The following is a 24324-nucleotide window of genomic DNA, read 5'->3' as shown; positions in this document are numbered from 1 at the left end:
TGACTGCAGTGTCTGGGCTTAAAAGACAAATCCTTTATTAGGACCCTTATAGGATTTTTTTTATTATTATTATTATTTTTTGGGGGTTTTCACCTTTATTTTTGATAGAACAGTATAGATGATTGACAGGAAAGCATGGGGAGCAGAGAGAGTGGAAGGATCGGCATAGGACCACGAGGCGGAATCGAACCCGGGCCGCTGCGAGCACCGGAGTGCATGTGTCGATGCACTAACCACTACACCACTAGCGCCGACACCCTAATAGGATTTTTATTTTATTTTATTTTTTTAAAGTGCAGAAGCCATTTTTCTCTGCTGCTCTGTGCCCATTAGGAGTTTAAAATAGGAAAGTTTTTTGAATTCCGATTTATGAATTCTTATACAGTGGTCTATAAAACAAAATTTACATGCAATTGCATAAACTGTTCATTACAGGCAGCAAGACAAACAGTGTCTCCATGTTTAGAGTGATTAATTACAGTTTAATTACTTGTTTATATGGGGAGAGAGTTGCAATAAAGTGCAATAAATCCTTCGGCTAGACAATAGTCATATGTGTAGAGTATTACACAAGTTTGACCCAGTGTATAATTATGGAGAGAGGGAACAGTAAAAGAAAAAAAAAAACAAAGAAAGTTAAGGCAAACATCTGACAGAGTTTTTCTTTGGCCTCTATGTGATTTTTAATACAACTGTTACATTTTTTTGTAAATCAAATTTATTTTTTATTTGTGTTATTTGTTTTATATCTCATTTTTCTTTGTACTTTAAGATTTATTTGGATTTTTTTGGTTCATTGTTGTTTTTGTCATGCAAATGTTTTTATTTTAAGATTATTATTAATATTATTATTATTATTATTAAAGATTTTTATTTATTTTTGTTTTTTCGTATCCATAACAAAATCTTTTATTGGACTAAAGTATTTTTCTTAGAATTTTATATGTAATTATTTTGATTTTGTATATTTGTTATAAAAAAAAAACAATTATTTTAGCATTCCTCATTTTTTCCTATTCATTCATATGTATTATTGTTTTGTCTTTAATTTAATTTTATTGTAATTTTGTCTTCATTTATTATGGTGTTTTATACCATATTTAACACGAATGCATTTCAGGTGTCCTGAGTTTGAATCCCAGCTCCTCAACCTTTTCCTATCCTTTTGCTAGGCCTACGCAGAATTCGTGCATGCATAAATCCGCAGATTTTTAGCCCATCTATTTATTTACCTGTGTAAATGTGTGTAAATTTATATTTATTCAGTTTTTTTATTAATTTTATTAATATTATTAACTAATATGAAAGTATTAATTGAATTTATTTACAATACAGTTTGTACAGTAATATTTTTTTGTCTTTTAGTAGATACATCACATGAGAGACTTGCTTTATTTTCCAAATAAGTGGATTCAGATGGATTTGCATTGTAAACATTAAATAAAAGTCAAAAAGCTATTATTTTTATGTCTCGTATTAAGTTTTTAGTTACGATACTTCCAAAATAATTCCGCATAAATCTGCAGATTTTTACAAAACTCTTCACAGAAATAGCAAATAAAAATGTCTGTAGATTCTGTCTGGCCCTACCCTCTCTCTCTCCCCAACTTCACTTACTCTCTAGCTACTATACTTTCAAATAAAGGCAAAAAAAGAAATTATAATAATAAAAATAAATAAATAAAAAAAATTACAAGACTGCCCATGTATGCACTCACAACATGAACAATAACTATAATAAACATTAAAAATAATACCTATATTAACATACAATGTATTGTTTCCTCTAAGATTTTTTTTCCAGCTGTGGCGGCAGGCCTTTTACACAGATCTTGCATTATTTCAATAACAAACTTCGTGAGCGCATTATTACAAGTAAACATCGCATTCATGTAACATGAGCATGCGATTACCTCGGTTCACGCACAAAAAGTCTTGCACGCCCTCAAAAATATGCTGCTCCAGCTCAGATCTTCTTGTGCGCTCTCAAATAAACGATGCTGAAGTGGGATTTAGTGCGTTTACGTTACGAGTATGTCCAACATTTATTAGATTTGCAAGGAAAATTTATGAATGTCTCCAATAACCTTGAAAATGGCATTAATGCATCCTGAAGTAAAGTGAAACAGCCATTAACTCCAGCAAGATAAAGTCATTGTATGCAGATCCATAGACCGTCATCTAAATAAAGTATAATTCAAGAGTTCACACTTAGCTGATGATTTACAAAGCTTATTTGGCATGCTGTCCCGGGAGAGAGCCCCGAGCTCAAGGGCTCCTCGAGCCCGGGGCTTCCTCCCGTTGGCAGAGCAAGAAGGGAGCCTGAGCTCGGTGGATCTCAGAACTCCCCTGCCGCTGTAGCTAAGGGAACGTAAGGAATTAGACCAGCTTGATTGTTAAGTATGTTGAATGTCTTTGGATGGTGGGAGGAAACCGGAGAGCCCGGGGAAAACCCACGCGGACACGGGAAGGACATACAAACTCCCCACAGAAACACTCACCGGTCCTATCGAACTAGGACCGGCAGTATTCTTGCTGTGTGGTTCACAGTGCTAACCACTGGACCGCCGTGCCGCCCAATTACAGGTAAAGGAGGAGAATAGGGGAGGAGGGGGGTTTCTTCCAAACGAAGATAAAGTGAACTGGAAACTTAGACTATTTATGGTGCCTTAGGGCTCATATGATTGGAAGATTAGTGATTAGCAAATGCGAGACTGGACGTGATAAATCATAAGCACGTGATCCTCTCGAAATTAGTTTATGAATAAACTTCACTTATGAAATCTGTGTTTATCATAACTGAAAGCTGCATCATGTTTGATAGCCTTACTCATCACACAGCCCTGTAAGAAAGTCAGTCAGTCAGCATGTCGCCTTAAAGGGCACATATGGTGAAAAATCTACTTTTCAAGCTCTTTGGACAGACGTGTAGGTATAGTGTATTGACCGTCGTATTGGGGTGATATACACACACACAGTCCTTTTATTTCCCAAATTAACAAGATAAAAACGGTGAACCAATTGATCCGTTTTGAGATCGACCACAACTTGAGGTAGGAGTGCGGTCCCCCCACCCACCATATTGTTGACAGGCGCGCATTACCATATCCTTAGTTTGTTATTTCACGTGTGAAAATGTCCATTTTTAGCATGTGAGTCAAAACGATGTCACCAGAGGAACACCCTTGCTCTATGTTTAGATGTAAGGCTCATTGGGCTCAACACAAGATCAACATTCACCACATGATTGCTCTCATTGGCGCCATTGTTCGTAACTTTAGGTGGATTTGCAAACCTGTGTACATTTCATTGCATCTTCCTTAATTCTTCCCTAATACTGCCTTCCTTATTAATATTAAATCTTAAAAAGGGGTAAACTAGGTGCCCTTTAAAGGGTTTAACAAGTAACGCACAGCACTACAACGATTACAGAAAAGTTCACTCTGTTATAATTCACTTACATTTTAATACACTTTGGTGTGAATATTACTCGCTATAATTTCTTTTGAATAAAAAAAAAAAAACAGCTACAACTGAAGGTTTTAAATGAGAAGTTGTAATGAACCCGTGGCGGGAATACATTTTGGTGTGGCGCCCCCCATGGAAGAATGAATGTAGTGGAAACCATGCAATGATTACATTTTGTCCACTGCTTTGAATGATCAAGCTCATTAAAGTCCACGTGAACCATACGTTGCTGCACTTTCATTGTAGTATGATGATGTATTTCTAACTGAAATGGAATATTGAGCAGGACAGGGTTTATTTTTTGCTCCTCCTTTCATCTTTCCCTTGCAGCAAACTATTGGTTAGGGGCATGGTTAAGCATATTTTAGCAAGCTGTCAAATCATTGTAAAAGCTCTTAAATGTCAAGACTAGCAATATGCGCTTGCAAAATAAAAACAGTTAATTTTGATTTCATGGATTTTAAATCATTCTGATTGGCTGTCAATGTTTTTAAAAATCACTTAGCTGGTAAATCATATAAAGTTGAAGTCAGAATTTTTAGCCCCAGAATTATTATATTTTTTCCCCAAGTTCTATTTAATGGAAAGATTATTTTCCATTATTTCCATTCCATCAAAGATAATTTTATGTTTTAGTACATCATATTTTTCATCATATATTTTACTAGATATTTCCAAGATATTAGTATTTTAAAGTGCAATTTCAAGGCTCAACTAGGTTAATTAGGGTAATTAGGCAAATTATTGTATAACGATGGTTTGTTCTGTAGACAATAGAAAAAATATATAAAGCTTAAAGAGGCTAATAATTTTGACCTTAAAATGGCTTTAAAAAATTAAAAACTACTTTTATTCTAGTCGAAATAAAACAAATTAGACTTTCCCCACAAGAAAAAATATTATAGGAAATACTGTGAAAAATGTCTTGCTCTGTTAAACAACATTTTGGAAATATTTGAAAAAGAAATTCATAGGAGGGATAATAATTTTGTATATAATAAATAAACTGTATATAATAAATAATTTCGAAAGTGATTCCACTGTAATTGTTCCTTGTTATCAATATAGTTGTATAACGTGGACTCTGAAACGTGTTTAAATTTAGAACGGTGTTATTGTTATCATTTTATTTATCATCCATGGTGACAGCAGCTCTACCACAGTTTATTTTCTGTTTTTCTCTGGTAGTTGTCTTGACATGAGTCTTGTTTACTGATAAAATCTGAACGTTTCCAGGGAAACAGTGAAACTCCTATTCCATAAATAACAGCATGAGTAATCCCTGCCTTCAAGTATGACAAGACAACCAAAAATATCAATAAAAATAAATAAATAAATAAATGGGAATCCCACTGACTGGCCAACGTCTCGAACATTCTCATTTCTGGCCCTCTCGTAGGATCTCCAGTGGTGCCGCATTAATTATTAAGCTATTTATAGGAGCCCATTATCTGCTCCAAAAAAAGCTCATCGTTCTCTCAGCTTGAGCTTCAGAAAGGTGAATGTTGTTAGTTATCTATATCTATCCATTATACAGAACGGTAACCTTTGCAACCTTCTCATATTTTAAGTTGGGATGTATGGAGAACTGTTTTCGGGTTTAAGACTACTCATTTGAGTTGAAATAAAAAAATATCAATAGTCATTTATAACCACTACTTAAAAAATAAATACTTATTATATCACAATACACATTATATTACACTTTAAAGTCGGTTTGAAATCAAATTGTAAGTTTTTTTTTTTTATTTAGTTTTTTTTTGCTAGCACACATTGTTATTCTTTAGATTATTGATTAATTTGTGAAGATTAATCCAGAAAAAAAAAGTTAGTTTTGGTAATCTTCAATCAAATGTTTTGCATTTGGAGATCCGCTCCATCTCTGATGATATCAGTTTTAATGGCTTTATCACAGTCTTTTTTAACCATTAATTTGCTACATGTAAACAAAGCCCTGCCCGTACTCAATCTTTAGTTTTAGATGGAAGTACATCAACATACTGAAAAAAAAAGTTTCAGCAACTTATTTTTACAGTCTCGGGACTGTCCACATTCCCATGTTTTACCCATTCATAAAAGATGAATCAATGTACGACCATCTGAGATGAAGTAAGAAATTACTGATAAAAATAGATGCACACATGATCGTGTTACACCTTAGGTGTGCATCATTTCCCTACATTTCAATGGACAGGAGTTAATTATTATTATACTATAACTTACAGTATAGTTTCCACAACTAAACATACTGTTAACTGTATAGATTTTCCAGTGTTAGGGAAAGTTACTTTTGAAAGTAATGCATATGAATATTGAGTTGCTCCCTGAAAAAGTAACTAGTTGCATTACTTAAGTTACTTTTTATGGTAAGTAATGTGTTACGGTGGTTTTGAGTTATTTATGAGCTCTAAACTTTGCTGAGGGTAAATAAAGGAGCTCTGAAATTATCAACACACAGTGTAACATTTATTTACTTAAAAAAAAAAAACTATGCATATCAAAAAATAATAATGAAGGATAATTTTTTCTCCAAAGAATTTCCTGAACACAGTGTTATACAGTGAGTGCTGTATATGTAGAGATAAACGAAAGTGTTTAGCAGCGAGTTTGCTACTTTTGTAGTTTTTGTGTTTTTAGTTGTTAAACATTGTCCATTGAGACAATCCCCTTTGCCCTTTCTTCGATGTGTTAAAAATAATGAGAATACTTCCATCACAGAAATTTTTGTTTCTTGCATCTTTGTTTAAAGCTAATTATTTAAACTAAAAAAAAAAGTAACTCAAATTACATTTTTTAAAAAGGTAACTCATATTGTATTGCTTATTTCTTTAAAGTAATGTGTTACTTTAATCGTTACTTAGAAAAGTAATATTGTGTTTTGCCCTACACTGGATATTTTAGGACATTTCTCAGGTTTTTGTCCTCAAACTGCTCCCGTGTATTTATATAGTTTCTTATGCATTTCATCCAAAACACTTGATTTTTGACTGACATGATTTGGTGTAGTGATTTGGCGCTGTAATGCAGTCATTACAAACCTGTCTGTGACTACTTTAGCTATGTGTTAACCAGAGCCTAATTGCACGCCTTATGCACTTTATCCTATCCAATGCACTATTTTCCATTGTTTTTCTACCTAAACAAAATGCTTGATAGTTGTTCTTAACCAATGCACTTGCGTTTTGCATCCTTGCCGCACCTCACACATAAAGATGAAGTCAGAATTATTAGCCTGTCTTTTAATTTTTTTTCTTTTTTACATATTTTCCAAACGATGTTTAACGGAGCAAAGAAATTTTCACAGTATGTCTGATAATATTCTTAATAATATTCTTCTTAAGAAAGTCTGATTTGTTTTATTTCAGCTAGAATAAAAGCAGTTTTTAATTTATTAAACACAATTTTAAGGACAAAATGATTAGCCCATTTAAGCTAAAAAAAAAATTTTTTTTGATAGTCTACAGAACAAACCATCGTTACACAATAACTTGCCTAATTACCCCAACCTGCCTAGTTAATCTAATTAACCTAGTTAAGCTTTTAAATGTCACTTTAAACTGTATAAAAGTGTCTTGAAAAATATCTAGTTAAATATTATTTACTGTCATCATGGCAAAGATAAAATAAATCTTTTATTAGAGAGGAGTTATTAAAACTATTACGATTAAAAATGTGTAGAAAAATTATGCTCTCCGTTAAATAGAAAATTGGGAAAAAATAAACAAGGGGTTTAATAATTCAGGGAGGCTAATAATTCTTACTTAAACTGTAAGTGCCATGTTTTAAGTCACCGTGTAAAGATAAATAATTTCAGCTTTTACACAGAGTGTCACTCAATGTGAGTTCCACAGATGTAGACCAATCAAAAGAACTCTTGAGGAGGGGCAAGCATTGACATGGATTATTTATTTGATGTTAACATGGTGAAGGAGAGTTTATTAAACCATTCTTAAACACTGCGTCTCACATTTTTAGATGCTAATTCACATTCTGTATGAATGGCCTCTAATAATTTCCATCCACCAATCAGAATCAAGCATTTGGCAGCCCGCTGGAAAAAGTTTTTATTTTTTACTTTAAAAAAGTGAATAAACCCATTTCCTTTAAGCGACAAGTTGACCTAACTTAAAAAAGCGAGTAAACCTTGGAATTGTTTTTAACATGGAACTGTTAAGTTGATTTAACTTTTAGAATTACATTTACTTAAAAAACTTGAAAAGCCATGGGTTTACTTTAAAGTAAACTAATTGCTTTAAAAGCAACAGGTTTACTCGCTTATTTTAAGTAAAGCCAACTAATATATATATATATATATATATATATATATATATATATATATATATATATATATATATATATATTTTTTTTTTTTTTTTTTTTTTACAATGTATTATATGGATGTAAAACATAACAGTTGTGCCTTTTTATTTTATTATTGCACACTGTAAGCATATATCAGTACCATTTATTGTTCAGAGAGTTTAGACCCAGAAACTTACAGTTCGTCACCTTACAATTATAAGGTTATATCTGACATTTTTGTCAAAATTGAGTTATTGACATATTGTTATTAAATGACAACTTATTTACATTATGGGATGTTGTTTATAGGTTGTTTACATTAAGAATTTTCATTAAGATAATTGTAACACACATAGTGTTTGTTATGCAAAAACTTTAAAGCTCAATATCTCAAAATCATTCAGAACGCAGATAGAACCTTATAATTCCAAGGTGATGGGTTGATTTAACAAGCAGATTGGTTCAATGGGTTGATTGGTGATTATTAATATGTCTGAACTGAAGTGCTTTGAAACCAATACGAGAGGAAGCCGGTCAAATATAGCAGATCTTGGCTATGTTAGTTTATGGGTCAATGACAAATGAGGACATCTGGGTTTTAAAAGGGGAATTCATTTAGGGCTAACATGATGATTTAGCTTGAGAAATGTTAAAAAACATTTTTGTAAAGGACTTGAGGTGTAGACTGTGGTCTCAAATATATTAACCATTAAATCATCTGTTAACATGATGCTAGTAAACTGCTGGGTTTGTGCATTTAATCAATGTTGTGCATTAAATCAATGTTGTCTATTTTAATATTTAAAATTTTAATATTTAAAAAAATCATGAGTAAAAAAAATAAATAAAATATATATATATATATATATATATATATATATATATATATATATATATATATATATATATATATATATATATATAAACTTTTTTACTCATGATTTTTTTTTTTCAAAAGCAACCGGTTTACTCACTTTTTCAACTAATCACTTCACAGTTTGAAAAATGTTATTCACATTAAATTATTTCACATTTTATTTGTATTATACATAAAATAAATGCAACTTTAATGAGCATAGGGCTGATATGTCGAATAATTACAACGGAAAAAGTTGTATAACTCATATTTTGATATTTCTTTTATCTAAACATTTTCAAAAAATCTACAAACAACAAAACAGTGTAGCTCAACAGATGTCGAATGCTTAAAATTTTTCTAAAACTTCAAAAAATTCATCCTAATTCTCGTCGAATCCAAACTATAGCCTGAAAAAAGCACATAATATTATTACAACCCTACTATGTTTACATCTGTGTCCACCAGCAGGTGTTGTGTTTTGCGATTTATGCTGCCTGCTGTGGTTGATTCTAATTACACAATGGCTGAGTTCTCCTATTAATATCCATTTTCAATCTCGCTGAGCACTAAAAGGTCATTATCCGCGTCCCAAGAGTGCAGCACGTGTGGCTCTCGGCCGGCCTGAAGCCAAATCAGAGGGATTTACGTCGTCCCGCGCTGTGAAATCATGTAGATCTGACAGCTCGGGGAATTATGGCTGACGACTGTTGTACTTTAATTACAGAAAAACAGCAATAATGCTGAACGCAAACTTTCCTGAAGTGTTGCAAAACCAACAGAATGTGTACACGAGCTGCAAAAGTTTTCAGAATAATTTATTTGGAATATTTTTGGCATCATGTGCATAAACAGTCTTCATTTCACTACATGGTTTTATAATACAACAACCTTCGATTGTAGTATAAAGTAGCCTTTATGCAAAACAAACATATCCAGTTGAATCCAAATCTAAAAAAAAGAAATAAAGAAATAAATGAGATCATAACAAACTGCACTGGGAGGAACTATATGGTTCAATGCATAATAAAATCTTTTATACTCATGTGTATAGGTACATGGGGCATTCAGTTTATTTATTTAAGGAATGATTTCGTATAGGGTTTCTTCAAAGCACAGGCTTGCGATTAGTAGCGATATTTATGGAGTTAATATCAAGCAGCAACATGGGTCCTGCCCATTTTTCTTCCCTATTATTTTTAAGCATTTAAAATGATTGGCTAGTTCTATGTTGTCTCGCTATTTAAGATCTTTTTGGTTCTATAAGTAAGCATAATGTTACGCACTTGTTTTTTTATTTATTTTTTTACTTTCTGTAACACTTTATAATAACTTTCAATAACAACTTGAATGCTTAAAGTGACGTTTCTATGAAAAAAAGTGCTTAAAGTGAGTAATTTCACACCAAATCTGAATGGAAAAATGCTTCAACTGTTACTATTTTGAAAAAGTTGAACCGATGAATTATACATATATTGTTTAATATAACATTTTTACTTATCAATATTTCAACATCTCACCTTTAATAGATGAGGTATTCTTCAAATATTTATAGTTATGAATAAATATGAATGCCTCAGGGAGGTCGAAATCTACATTAATTAATAATCTGTTGCTCATTCTAATATTAATGAAAGTTATTAAAAAGTGTCACGCAATCTTGCAGGCCAAGGCAAACTCATCATATCTTTTGCGGCAACATCGAGTCCACCAAAAAACAACTCTTTTTGTCTTTCTTAATCACCCTCATGGCATTACAAACATATAACACACACATTTTGAAAAGTTATCCACTTTATCCAGCCTGTTCTCACGAGGAAACAAAACTAATTTATGTTTTGTCAGGTTAATTCGTACAAATTTATACGAGTTTAGCTGCTACAAAAATGTATGATTTTTAAAAGGAGGTGCGTCACAAACCCCACCTCTAAACCCAATCAATATTGTGGGATGAGCAAATCATACTAAAAAGTACAAATGAGATCAAACAAATTCATACGAATTAGCCACCAAATCAAAAAGTTACGAATTGGTAAAAGATGGCGCTGGTTTAATCTGTGTCAATACAGTAAAAGTCTGCTCATTTTGGACCCTATTGACTTTCATTGTATGTAGAAAAACTGGACACAAGGATGAGTAAATAATTACAGAAAATATATCCATATAAATCTCTTACCAAATCTGCAGTTACAAAACCCATCATGTCTTTCATGCACTGCAAAATCTTCTTACTTAGGTTTTTTGTCTTCTTTCTAGTCCAAATATCTAAATGTTATTACATCAAGAAGCATTTTCTAGGCAAGGAAAACATATAGTCTTGTTTTAAGAAATAATATGCCAATAATAAGTGAGTTTTCCTTAAAACAAACTAAATAATCTGCCAATGGGGTAAGCAAAATAATCTTATGTCAAAAGTAAAAAACAAGATTATTTTGCTTACCCAAAGATTATTATGCTTGTTTTAAGGAAAAACTTGCTTAATTTTTGCCTATTATTTCTTAAAACAAGATGATATGCTTTGCTTGTCTAGAAAATAATTTTTGATTTAAGAATTTTTAGATATTTGGACTAGAAACAAGACAAAAAAAATCTAAGTAAGAAAATCTTTTTTTTTTCACTATCATCTTTAAAATCAGCCTCATGTCATTCTAAACATGTAAACCACAGTGTCTGTGACTTTTGTGTTTGAACAATAAAAGTCAATAGGGTCCAAATGTTTATATTGTTCATAAAAATGAACAAACCCGAAAAAGAAAAAGAAAGCTTTTAAAGAGGGCAAGGGTAAGTAAATAAAGACAAAATTGTAATTTTTTGGTGAACAATCTTTTCAAATGTCTTAACAAGTTAGCAATTGCAAAACTCATCCTATCTTTAAGGGCAACACTGACTTCACCTCTCCAAAAAAACAACACTTATGTCATCCTCAATCAGTCTCACATCATGCGCAACAAACATACGCTCTTCGGCAGAATACAAATGCACACAAAATAAAGTCCATACATACATTTTTAGTCCATACTATAAAAGTCAATAGGGTCCAAATGTTAATTTTGGACGCCACTGACTTTTATTGTATGTCCAAAACCCATCTATTCCCATAAAGTCTTCATACAACATGAGGGTAAGTAAGTAAATGAAGACAGAATTGTTGTTTGTAAGTGAACGATCCCTTTCAATGTCTCTGCAATTGTCCAACCGTCTTATCGTTTCTTCTTCTGCTTGAGAGATTTCCTTCGTTTGACGATCATCTCGTACAGTTTGTCCATTCCTTCATGGAGACCCTCACCAATGATGGCGCAGGCCGGCTGGACGTGGTACGTGGTGGAGGGACTCAGTTCGTGGAGAGCCAGGTGCTTCTCGATCTCGGAGACCGTCAAGGATTTGGGGAGATCCTGCTTGTTGGCGATCACCAACAAAGGAGTTCCTTGGTTCTCCGCGAATTTGGTGACTTTATGCAGTTCTGTTTTGGCTTCCTCAAGCCGGTCAACATCCACCGAGTCCACCACGTAAATAATACCATCCGTGCAGCGGCTGTAGGATTTCCAAAGTGGTCTTAACTTCTCCTGCCCGCCGACGTCCCAAAAGTGACAACTGATTCCTTTGGCCGTGCCATTGCTGAGTTTGATCTTCTCCGTGTTGAAGCCGATGGTTGGAACGGTGTTGACAAATTCATTAAACTTCAACCGATACAGTACTGTTGTTTTCCCAGCTGAATCCAAGCCAAGCATCACGATGTGCAAGGACTGGAATGCTGCAATGTTGGAGAAACCGTTCCCCATTTTATGATGAATATATAACGATCGATAAATCACATTGCTTCTCCAAGCTCCGGGCTTTCAGGCTGCCGTTTCATTGGTTGTTTAGCTTCCAAACTAGGATGACTTTGAGATTCAGCAGGTTACGGCCGTGTAAAGCAATCCCGAAAACATCCACACGTCAGTGGTCCATAGTTATCCCATAAACGCATCCTCCATCAGCCCCAGCAGGTATGCATGGTCGGTCTGGGAAGGGCGTTGGGTTTTTCCGATGATATGTTGTGCTGCAGACCGCAGACCTTCGCTTATCTTCTTGGTGTGCAGCGTGCACAAATAGCCCGATCAGATTTCTTCCCCACGCAGCATAAATCCAAGGCAGTAAGGTCAGGGAGCGAGGCGTTTCCTCGGCTGTGATAAAAACAAGCCGATGGTGAGAGTAGATGGAGGTTTCCCCTCTGCGCTCTGCCTCACACTGAAGCACTGCTGCTGCTGCTGCTGCTGCTGCTGTGTGTGCGCGTGTATGTGTGTGAGCGTGTGTGTGCATGAGGAATACAAATCTGACTGAACTCCTCCCACACAGGGAAGCAGAGGCATGGAGATGCCAGTTCAGAAAGTCATAACACAACGCCACTAGCAGAGACACCACATGTACAGCAGGAGACCCAGGGCAAAAAGTAATACAAATAATAATAATAATAATAATTGTACAAGCTGCACGAAGAGGTATTAAAATTATATATATATATATATATATATATATATATATATATATATATATATATATATATATATATATATATATATGAACTTGCATATGCATGCATACAGTACATACATACATACATACATACATACATACATACATACTTACAGGCTCGTAGCCAGCCTGGTGAAAAGGGTGTTTTTTTTTCTCTTTTTGCAGTTATTCACATCATTTTCTATTTTATTATGAGGTTTAAATGCTGCATTTAATGACATTTTAAGCACTATTTTTTGCTGGATTGGCTTGTTGGATGGTCATCATAATCACACTTTGTAATGTAGCCTACAACATTTTTTATAGATTTAGAGTAAAAAAAAAATACTTATTTTTACAATTCAAATGCATCACATCTGTCATTTTATAAATATATCATTAGGAAAAAAGTTTTTAAATTAAAAATGGTAGCCTAATGTCATTTATTATGCAAATAAAAAACTGAGCAGCACATATAACTTTCTTCAGATTTCCTCAACTTTCACAATTTGCCATATAAAATAAATAAATAATATATTAATAATTATTATACTGCTACTACTACTACTACTACTACTAATAATAATAATAATAATAATGTTGAGTTTGATGATTTTTCTAGCCTCTCTTGTAAAAAGTACATTTGAAACTTCATATATAACAACAATATCCTAATTAGTATTATAATTTGGTGATTTTTTTTCTTTCAAGAACCAGGTCTAAGATTTAGAAAAAATGGAGTTCCTTATGGAATGTTTTCTCTATTTAACAACAATAAAGTAGGTCCGTAGTGAAAGATGACTTTATTTATGTCAGATTTGGCCTTTTATGGGTTATTTTCAATATTTATGATGGTATTAACAGTCAAAGTGGGACAAACGAGCTCATGTATGGGACAAATTCTGGTCCTTTGTCAGTGAGGGGATGGGTCTTCTGAACCCGTTTCTCTGGATTTACTGAGTTTGATACAAATGTGGATATTCATTTTATCCTATAAATAGTCTTGAAAATTAAAAAAATCTATACTGTAATTTAGAGTAATTTACTGAAAGACTGATAATTGAATTTTATTTATTAAATATGATTTCTTAAAATTAAGCATAATTGTTTTTTTTAAACAGAATATAAACATGTATAAAAACAGCCCACCTTTATTTTTATGTCATTAGTGATTTGAAGAATAATACAAAAATCAGTTTATAATTACATAAAAAATGTACAAAATAATAAATTATAGAAACTTTTGATTTTTTCCCCCATCGCTGTATAGTTGATAAATATTTAAAATGTTCTCATATAGTAATTTTAAAAACTCAGTAAAAACATTTACATGTTTGTGCGCAGAATGCAGATTACAGATAGAATTGTTGATTAAAACAAACCGTTGAGTCCAGTTTAGGTTTAGATTTTTGTGTGTCTGCTGACACCTGGTGTAAAATAAATGTATTAACAGCCTCTTTGAAGTATGTTATATTTAATACATTTCAGCAGCGTATTAATGTAGTATAACTGATAAAATTTATGGCTTTATTCTTTTATAAAAAAAAATCTATACATTTAATTTACTTTATACAGTATTTTGCAACCTTTTACGGTTTCTATTTTATGATCATTGATGTTGTTTTTTCAATTTTAGATTTTACGTTATCACCAATACTACATTAGTGTTTATATAATTTCAGTATTATTAAGCATTATAGTATTGAGGTAATAATGATTATTACACTTTACCATAAAGTTCTATTATTCACTCATTTTCCTTCGGTTTAGTCCCTCATTTATCAGGGGTCACGAACTACTGGTATGTTTTACGCAGCGGATGCCCTTCCCGCCGCAATCCACAGTACTGGGCAACACCCATTCACTATTGCATTGACAAATATATTCATACAACTACGGCCAATTTAGTTCATCCAATTCACCTATACCACAAGCCACGCGAACACGGCGAGAACATACAGAAATGCCAACTGGCCCAGCTGGGCCTCGAACCAGCGACCTTCTTACTACAGTGGCAAGGCGACAGTGCTAAAGTTCTATTAGTTCATTTATTATGGTTCAGGATTTTTTGTTTTGTTACATTAATGTTACATGAATGCCCTGTGAGTTTACAAGAACAAATAATGAACATCTGTATTTCGATTAACTAAGATAAATATACAAATGTACTGTCCATAGCTCATTTAAGTAATTAAATGCATTAACGAACATTAACTAATGGAGCAATATTGTACAGTCTTACCTTAAGTATGTAGCTTTACATTCTGCGTGTGCGTGTGTGTGTGACATTACAGATTTAAAAAAAAAAAAAAAAAAAACACAAGACAACTGACTCCAAAAAGAGTAATGTTAGATTTCTGCCACTAGATGTCAGGATTGCAGAAGTATACTGATCTCTCCCCAAACAAACGAACATAATTTTCTTCAAAATTCACGCATTATTTTAGTCATTAAAAAATCAATAAAAAGTAGTCATTAAAAAAAATCCAAATTACATTTTTTTTAAATTTATTTATTTGTCACTAACCCATAAACCAACATTTTGAGTTTTATGAAATGGGTCACTTTCCTACGGGGTTGCAGCTGGATGGGCATCTGCTGTGCTGTGTAAAACATATGCTGGATAAGTTGGCGGTTCATTGCACTGTGGCAACCCCTGATAAATAAATAAAACTAAGCCGAAAGAAAATTAATGAAATGGGTCACTTTCACCGTATTGGATTTACTCTTGTTTCCCTTCATGATATTTGCTACTGTTGTTTTTTAAAATGACAGTTTAACAGAAGAATTATTGACATTTGTCTTTAAGTCAAAACCAGTTCACTCAGGTGACATTAAGTCGACTGGATCCCAACAAACACACAACGTTGCCTCAACGTAGCGACCTTCCTACAACGTTGTACCAACCTTGCAAAAAGGTTGAGGATTCTACGTTGTTGCTAAACGTTGTCACAACGATGTCATAAGGTTGCCATTTAAACATCATGAGGGCCGCATACTTTAGGTTGTGCTTAGGTGGCGTGGACGACCACTGTACAACATTTACTGGTCACAGCTGAATCAGTTTAAATTTCAACAAGCCGTCGTCTCATTCATCAACGACCGAGGAGACGTGAGTATTGCTTTATTTCTTCATGCTAAATAAGATACATAAATCGTGAATATTCAAACAAACCTATGATTTCGACAACAATCTGTTCCAACATTACAATCACACAAAAGCCGTAATGAAGTTATTACGAGCGAGTAACATTTCGGCATTCAGTTAACGGACGGCAACAACATTAAAATCACTGTTAAATCTCTCAATAAAACATTTCCTGATTATTTACCTACGCCTTGTCTTTAGTCAAATGGACAATAATGTTTTTGAAGTTCAGTTTTTTCCATATCCATCGTGATCAGTTAGTAATAGTATGATACTTCATCACACGAGCCGACCCACTTTTTACAAAACACACAAAATAACTTTTAAGAACAAAACATCTCTGTGCAGATTGCGTCCCGTTAAAGGAACAGTTCACTCAAAAATGATATGTACTCACGAATTATCTGCCCTGTAAATAATAAGTGATTCCAAACCTTTAAGTTTCTTTATAAAGAATATATACTGTTGAACACTAAAGACTGTAAAGCATTTGCTTTTATGGTAGGAAAACACTATGGAATTAAATAGTTACAGTTTTTGCAGCTTTTTTTAATATATCTTCTTTATTTTTTAGCAGAAAAAAAAGCTAAATAAGTTTGGAACAAATAAAGGATGAGGCTAAAATGGCAGAATTGTCAGTTTTGGGTGAGCTATCCCTATAAGGTAAAGTATATAAATTGAGGTTCATATGCCTAATTAATATAGATAGTAATTAAAAGGTCTGCTAGTCTTAATTTCTATTTTGATTGGTCTTTTGATGTTTTATTTAAAACCCACTCTTTTCTTTGCTCAACAGGCTATTTTTACATGGAGGTAATCTTCTATTGATAATTTCTGGATTTTAATTATGCGTAAGTTGCATGAAACTATTGTTTAATCACTCACTGTTGTTTTTAAAATTACTTATGTAACTTGTCTTTCAGAATGTTTTCAGCTGTTGAATTCACCTCAGATCAGTGTTGCTGTAATTCCTGATGGAAAGAAGAATTGAATGAGGTAAGAAGTATACTATTCTATTTACTATTAAATGTAGTTATGTTACCTAAAACAGCATGTCCATAATGTGGAAAATAGATCATGCTTATGAAAAATTACTTTATTATTTTGTACAGCTGTTATTGAAATGACACTAAGTTTAACATTCCATTAACAGCGAGCAACGCCACAACTACAGGACCTCTTCTTTCTCTTCTCATAATTTAAGTAAGTATTCGGAGACTAACTCTGACTTCTGTTAACTCAAAACTGTTTTCCCTGTGTCTCTAAATTTATTTAATTGTTTGTAATTTTGGTATATGATATATTATTAAAACATTAAAATAAAGTAGGCTACATAATTACTCTGGAGATTTTATATGTAATGAAATTACAATAAATGTCTGAAACTTCAATAACTTGCTAGTTATAGTCATTTCCTGTGTAGTGCTGTTGTGTCAAGCTCTGATCTGTCCTCTCTTGTTCACTGCCTATTTTGACTTGAGTCTGCTGTGGATCGCTGAAGCTGGATTATCCGTTGAATTTGTTTCTTCCTCTGACTGCTTTCTCCATACCAACAACTACGACTGGTCTTCAGTTGCGCTCCCCGGTCTGCTGTATTCTCCAGTCCAGAGTTTCACTGCCCAGTGTTTAAATTTTAATTTATATATTTATTTATATATTTATTTATATTTTAATGATTTCTTGTTTACTTTTCTTGTTTGTTTACCCTTTAGTTTAATTATATATATATATATATATATATATATATATATATATATATATATATATATATATATATATATATATATATATATATATAAACTTTATTTTAAACAGTTTGCTTATAATTAGATGTGTACTGTATGTATTAAATGTTGTGAAATATAGAATAAAAAGTTTGATTATATTCATTTGTGTGGCATTTTTACACTTTAAAGTTTACACATGCAGTTGTTAAATGAAATAGAAAAAATAAATGAACAATATTTAATATTAAGCAATACTGGAAAAGAATTGCTGCTTATCCTGTATTCTAGGCAGTATTGATAAACTGCCACACAAAGTATTAATACAGGTAGTAAGAACGCCGCCTCGCGGTTGCTGAATGTCGCACGACAACGTTGCTACAGCCTTCTCACGTCTTACATTTCTACGTTGTGACAATGTAGCGAACACGTAAGCGGCAACGTTGTCTTTGAAAAAATACAACGTTGTGCAGACATCGCTACAACGTAAATGTGTTTGTTGGGATCCAGTCAGTCTGAGGAGAATGCATGTGTGTGGAAGGATGTCAATATAAAAAGGATTTGGTGAAAAAAAAAGAAAGTCCTGTTCCTGCCATTCTGGCAGTCTCCGAGAGGAAGGAAAGGGTTCAGGAAGGAGTATGTGCGTCTTTCAGATGAACTCAAATGCTTTATTGTGACCAAACAATTCGATCCAGATCAAAGCCTGCTTCACATTTAAATGGGCCCAAAAAAGAGCAAGTTCAAAAAATGTGCTAACGTTATTGAACAAATATAGCTGGCAGATTTACCCAATCACTATTTACAATGAGTACTTTTGTACATTTAAAATGTACTACATTACTATTGTATATGCTAGCAGTTAAAAAAAAAGGTTCAACATAACACAGCTATGACCCCAAACACCTTATCGGTAAACCACATAGTCAATCTCCAGGACTGGGAGAACTTTTAGCTTGGCATAGATCATTGAATTGAATTAGACCATTAGCATCTCACTTTAAAAATGGCGAAAGAGTTACACTAATTTTTCCATTTAAAATTTGACTCCTTTGTAGTAGGCTACTTAGACTGAAAATGTAAAGATGCCATTGTCTAGGCCGATATTGCTAAGAACTATACTCTCAATCCAATGTAGTAATCAAGAAACTTTGTTGCTGTAACTATGACTGCAGCAGACAGTGAAACTGGCACATTTTCTGACGCTGTGTAATATTATTGCATGTGCTTCAGCCATGGTATGGCTGAATGGATTTAAAAATGTTAAAATTCGACTGTTTTATTCATTCATTCATTTTAAATTGCTTTTTCCGGGGCCGGGTCACAGGGGCAGCAGTCTTTGGGAAGAGGGAAGTCTGAGGTTCTCTCCTGACACTACCTCCAGCCACTCCGGGGGGATCCTGAGGTGTTCCCAGGCCAGCCGAGAGACATAGTCCCTCCAGCGTGTCCTTGGACTTCCCTGAGACCTCCTCCCGGTGGGACATGCCTGGAACACCTCCCTAGGTAGGCGTCCAGGAGGCATCCGAAACAGATGCCTGAGCCACCTCAGCTGACTTCTCTCGATGTGGAGGAGCTGCAGCTCTACTGAGAGATTCCTCACACTATCTATAAGGGTGCACCCAGCCACCCTGCGACGAAAACGCCAACTGACTGTTTTAATCTGTTTTAAAAGTCCCTAATTTGTTTTAAAAGTCCCTAATGTGTTTTAAAAGTGTCCCTAATGACTTTTTTGCAACTTTTTTGTTTTAAAATTCTAGCCTTTCTCCTTCTGACATAAAGGTAATCAGTTTTATTTCACAGTATTTAAAATAAAGAATGATTGATGGATGAAAAAACAGGTATTTGAGACACTAAATTATACAAGTAGGTATCACTACAGGTGAGGCAGTGGCGCAGTAGGTAGTGCTGTTGCCTCACAGCAAAAATGTCGCTGGTTCGAACCTCGGCTCACTTGGCGTTTCTGTGTGGAGTTTGCATGTTCTCCCTGCCTTCGCGTGGGTTTCCTCCGGGTGCTCCGGTTTCCCCCACAGTCCAAAGACATGCGGTATAGGTGAATTAGGTAGGCTAAATTGTCCGTAGTGTATGAGTGTGTGTGTGAATGTATGTGTGGATGTTTCCCAGAGATGGGTTGCGGCTGGAAGGGCATCCGCTGCGTAAAAACTTGCTGGATAAGTTGGCGGTTAATTCTGCTGTGACGACCCCGGATTAATAAAGGAACTAAGCCGACAAGAAAATGAATGAATGAAAGGTATCGCTACAACTCAGAGACCTCCAAGTGACTTATGCCAAAAGTAGGCTGGGTTTAGGCTGGAGTAGACATTACGGTGAAGTTGGGTTTAGGGTTGGGGTGAGTGTTAATAAAACACAACAGCTTACTGTGAGGCTGGGTTTAGGGTTGGGGTAGCTGTAGGCATCCATAAAGCACAATATTGGACTCTGTGTCATGTACAAGACATTAAATAAATTAAAACTTCAGGTTTGTATGGTCCACCCACTTGGAACTTAAGTCCCACCCACTTGGAGCTGGCTGGGACCTCTTTTGTTAGCCTAAACTTACCATAAACTGTAAATGTATCCCTTAATTCTGAATGGCTGACTGAAATGTTGTTCCAGGATTAACATAGATGTGAATCCAGGAACATTTCCTACTTGGTTAAAAATCACACTACTCTAATGGGTCATAGGCCCACATGGAATCTATCTTTGCATGTAGAAAACCACAGATTTTTACAAAGATTCTGAACACAAATGGCTAAAGAAATGTGCACAGATGTGCTGTCTGATGCTAGTCATGGGTCAGTGTTGTGTCCATCAGAATCGTAGTTCATGAATAAAAGTAATAATTTCCTGACTCTAGAGCAGAGGTGTCAAACTTAGTTCCTAGAGGGCCGTAGCCCTGCACAGTTTAATTCCAACACTGCTTCAGCACACTTAACTGTAGGTTTCAAACAAACATGAAGAACTCGATTATTTTGATCAGGTGTTTTTAAATAGGGTTGGAACTGAACTATGCAGAGCTGCGGCCCTCCAGGAACTGAGTTTGACACCTGTGCTCTAGAACTGAGGTTCCCAATCCTGTTTCTGGAGCACTACCTTCCGGCAGAATTCAGCAACAACTTTGATCAAACACACCTGTCCTTAATTATCAAGTGCTCCTTCAGATCCTACTTGGTTTGTTTGATCAGGGTTGGATACTGCAGGAAGGTAGATCTCCAGAAACACGACTGGGCATCCCTGGTTTAGACATTACTTTGCGAAGAGAATCAGTAGCTCAATGCACTTACAGAATTCATTTTTCATCCATCAATATATGTATTGATATGAATGTGCAATTTTAATACGCTTGCAGTATTAGGACAACAACAACCTCTGGTGGCTGTTAAATAGGTTTAATTATGTAGAAACTGTTATAAAAGTTGTTTGATACTTGAGGTGTGCTAATGTGTCTAAAACCGCATTTTATGTAGCAAAGCCATTGATACTAAACGTGTGGGATAGCAAAGTGTTTTAGCAATTTTTATTATCTATTCCCCACAGAAGGTATTGACTCAGACAGGAAGTGAAGTAATGGGGAAGTGTTTTAGAACAGAGGATGCTGAGACTCGCCTGAAGTTGCACCTTGTTCTAAATGAGCTCAAACAGTTCCATGCCCTTTAGTCCTTTTCCTGTCCGCTCCGACAGCTGCTTCGACATCCAGCAGTGGGGGAGAACAGGACAACAAACACACACTCTGTTTCTATTCCTGTCTTCGTCACACACACAAAATGAGCCAAAGTGGTCTCATCGCTCTAGATGTTAACTATTCAAAATCTCACCTTGAAAGTTAACATGAAAATCAATGTTATCCTATCTATCAGAATCAGAAAAAATGTACAGCCAGGTACAGCAAAAAGTAGGCAAAAACACTTTACAGTACTGGAAATTGTACTTGGTTTTAGTTTCTATCAATCTATAACAATCTTGAAAATCCATAGCTTTTTTTTTTTTGTACAAATTCACAAGAATTAAACACAAACGTGCTAATGTCATCCATACATGTTCATACAGTCTGCTTATGTTCGATTGACATTTTTATTTGGGTGGAGCCACTGTATTTTTTGTGTTTTATTTTTGTTTGTTTGTTTTAGTACAATCTAGTACAATCTGATCTATCTAGTCTAAAGAACAATTTATACTTCTGCGTGGATTTCATGCATTAGGTCTGGTGTAGTCAGATAGTAGCACAGTGATTGGTCGATTGGGTAGTGGGGGCGAGTGTAGGTAGGGCTGAGAGTAGTGGGCAGGAGTGATGTTTAATATGTCTTAAGTCCTACAGTGGAACTCTTGATGGATACTTTGTGTGTTTATTTTATTATCAACATTGTAGAATGTTCACTTGTTCCTGACTTTTTCCTTTCTTGAATGAGTGCGAGTTTGAGCCATTTCAGTAGCAGCACCGCACGCATTTCTGGCATAACCCAAAACATCAGAAAATAAACTAATATTTAACAGGGGAATGGAAGGTGTGTACCGTTGGGTATAGCAAAGTATAAATTTGCCTTAACAAATCTGTCGTCTGTCCAAACTCGGTCCTGGAAGGCCAGTGTCTTGCAAAGCACATTTCCCACCCCAATTAGACACACCTGGACTAGCTAATCAAGCTCTTATCAGGCTTTCCAAAAACATCCTTGCATGTGTGTTGAGGCAAGTTGGAACTAAAATCTGCAGAACACCGGTCCTCCAGGATCGAGTTTGGACACCCCTGATATAGTCTAACATATCTAGTCTAGCATATCTGTCTAGTCTAACATATCTTTCTATTTGTCCACCTCATCTATCATATCTATCCATCTTTTTTATCTAATCTTACATATCCATTCAAGCATACCTACCTAGTCCAGGGGTCAACAAATTCTGCTCTGGAGGACTGGAGTCCCTGCAAAAAATAATAATTCAAAAGTCAAAAGACAAGAATGGGTGTCGTTCAATAGTCTTCAGACAACCTTAATGAAAGATGATCTACTTTAAATGTTGACTACTATAGTCTTGTCTAAATTATCTGTACTATATATATATATATATATATATATATCTAATCCAGGGGATCCTAGGCTGCGTCCGAAACCGCATACTTCCATACTATATAGGACGCTAAAATCAGTATGCGAGCCGAGTAGTATGTCCGAATTCATAGAATTCGAAAATCAGTATGCGAGAAGTACCCAGATGACTTACTACTTCCGGCGAGATTCTGGAGTGCGCATCGCATGCATGTTGCGCTATCCCATGATGCCCCGCGAGCGAATTCATGAATGGGAGTAAAGCGACGCAATTGACGCAGGTAGGTCACGTGACAATGAAAAAATGGCGGATGTAGTACGTCCGAATTCCATTCATACTTTTCACTTTCATACTGTATAGAACGTACTTTTCTAACGGCCGAGTAGTACGTTTAAATTCAAATGCAGTACCTACTGAGTAATAGGCGGTTTCGGACGCAGCCCTAGTCTCAGCCTCAGACGTCATGCCAATCACCGCCCACTGACCATTGGCTAAACATCTGGTGCATATGGTACACCGTTCTAGAAACACTTTTCCAGTCATCCTTTGATTTTAATATACAGCAATTTCTGCGAGTCGAGTGTGTAGCAATTTTTATCAGCTCACCTGGAAAAAAGTCTGAGTAAATAAAAAAATGCTGCGTTTCGTTACATTGATGACAGTGCTTATTAATAAATGTATATCTTTAAGTATACATTTGACTTAAAGGCTGTATTACTAGAAATATGTAATACTTGATGCATAAATTCTTCAACCTGTGATGTCAACAAACAAGCATATATGCTTATATTCTCGTTTTTTATATTAGCATTCAGCAGTTAAACCCTTTTATATTCATTCATTCATTCATTTTCTTTTTGGCTTAGTCACTTTATTAATCCGGGGTCACCACAGTGGAATGAACCGCCAACTTATCAAGCACATTTTTACGCAGCGGATGCCCTTCCAGCCACAACCCATCTCTGGGAAACATTCACATCTTAAGCAAAGTGGTGGATTGAAGATTAGTGTTAAACCACATAGAACCATCTCATACTGTACCTTATCAATACATTAAGCTGGTCTACCAAAAGGTCTGGGATTGTTATTCTTAAATTTACATTCAAAGAGAAACCTTATTGACGTTAAGTGGGAAGAAACGGTATAAAATGTTTAAAAGTAGGATGATTGGGATTCATTCCGCTGAATCCGAAGTGAAGTTTCTACTTTGTTACTACTACACAGATAGACATCAGAACAAAGTCTACATGTCCTACTGATTTACTTTATGTTTTGCTGACAAGTCATATTGATGCGTC

The 24324-nt window shown here is 34.7% G+C and overlaps 1 protein-coding gene and 3 long non-coding RNA genes across 8 annotated transcripts in view; 2 read left to right on the top strand and 2 right to left on the bottom strand.

Annotated features, from left to right (window-relative positions):
* The window catches only part of LOC141380192 (uncharacterized), a 30027-nt gene extending 8014 nt beyond the window's left edge, over window positions 1-22013 (top strand). Inside the window, exons 3-4 of the long non-coding RNA XR_015521803.1 lie at window positions 19314-20844; window positions 21018-22013. This is a non-coding gene — a long non-coding RNA (uncharacterized LOC141380192). The remainder of the gene's footprint in view (window positions 1-19313; window positions 20845-21017) is intronic.
* Window positions 9427-24324, bottom strand: part of LOC147831526 (uncharacterized) — a 36778-nt gene continuing 21880 nt past the window's right edge. The window contains exons 2-3 of the long non-coding RNA XR_015521802.1: window positions 22858-22901; window positions 9427-9577 (exon numbers count right to left, since the gene is read on the bottom strand). This is a non-coding gene — a long non-coding RNA (uncharacterized LOC147831526). The remainder of the gene's footprint in view (window positions 9578-22857; window positions 22902-24324) is intronic.
* On the bottom strand, window positions 11242-12433 carry arl4ca (ARF like GTPase 4Ca; the record flags this gene model as incomplete). Its single annotated transcript, NM_001017749.1, is given in 1 exon segment — window positions 11242-12433. A coding segment is annotated over 1 exon segment (579 nt). The 5' UTR covers window positions 12406-12433.
* Window positions 16148-17888, top strand: LOC147838469 (uncharacterized). Of its 5 annotated transcripts, none has more exons than XR_015521801.1 (6): window positions 16148-16229; window positions 16843-16910; window positions 17062-17116; window positions 17189-17261; window positions 17419-17468; window positions 17767-17888. It is a non-coding gene; the product is annotated as an uncharacterized LOC147838469 (long non-coding RNA). The 5 variants fall into 5 exon arrangements; XR_015521800.1 differs by having other exon boundaries at window positions 16843-16928; XR_015521799.1 differs by having other exon boundaries at window positions 16840-16928.

The sequence above is a fragment of the Danio rerio genome, chromosome 22 (assembly GCF_052040795.2).
Source record: "Danio rerio strain M-AB ecotype USA chromosome 22, GRCz13ab, whole genome shotgun sequence".
In the NCBI taxonomy this organism is placed as follows: Eukaryota; Metazoa; Chordata; class Actinopteri; order Cypriniformes; family Danionidae; genus Danio; species Danio rerio.
Note: the sequence above shows the minus strand (reverse complement) of the source record. Positions and strands in the feature narration are given on the sequence as shown.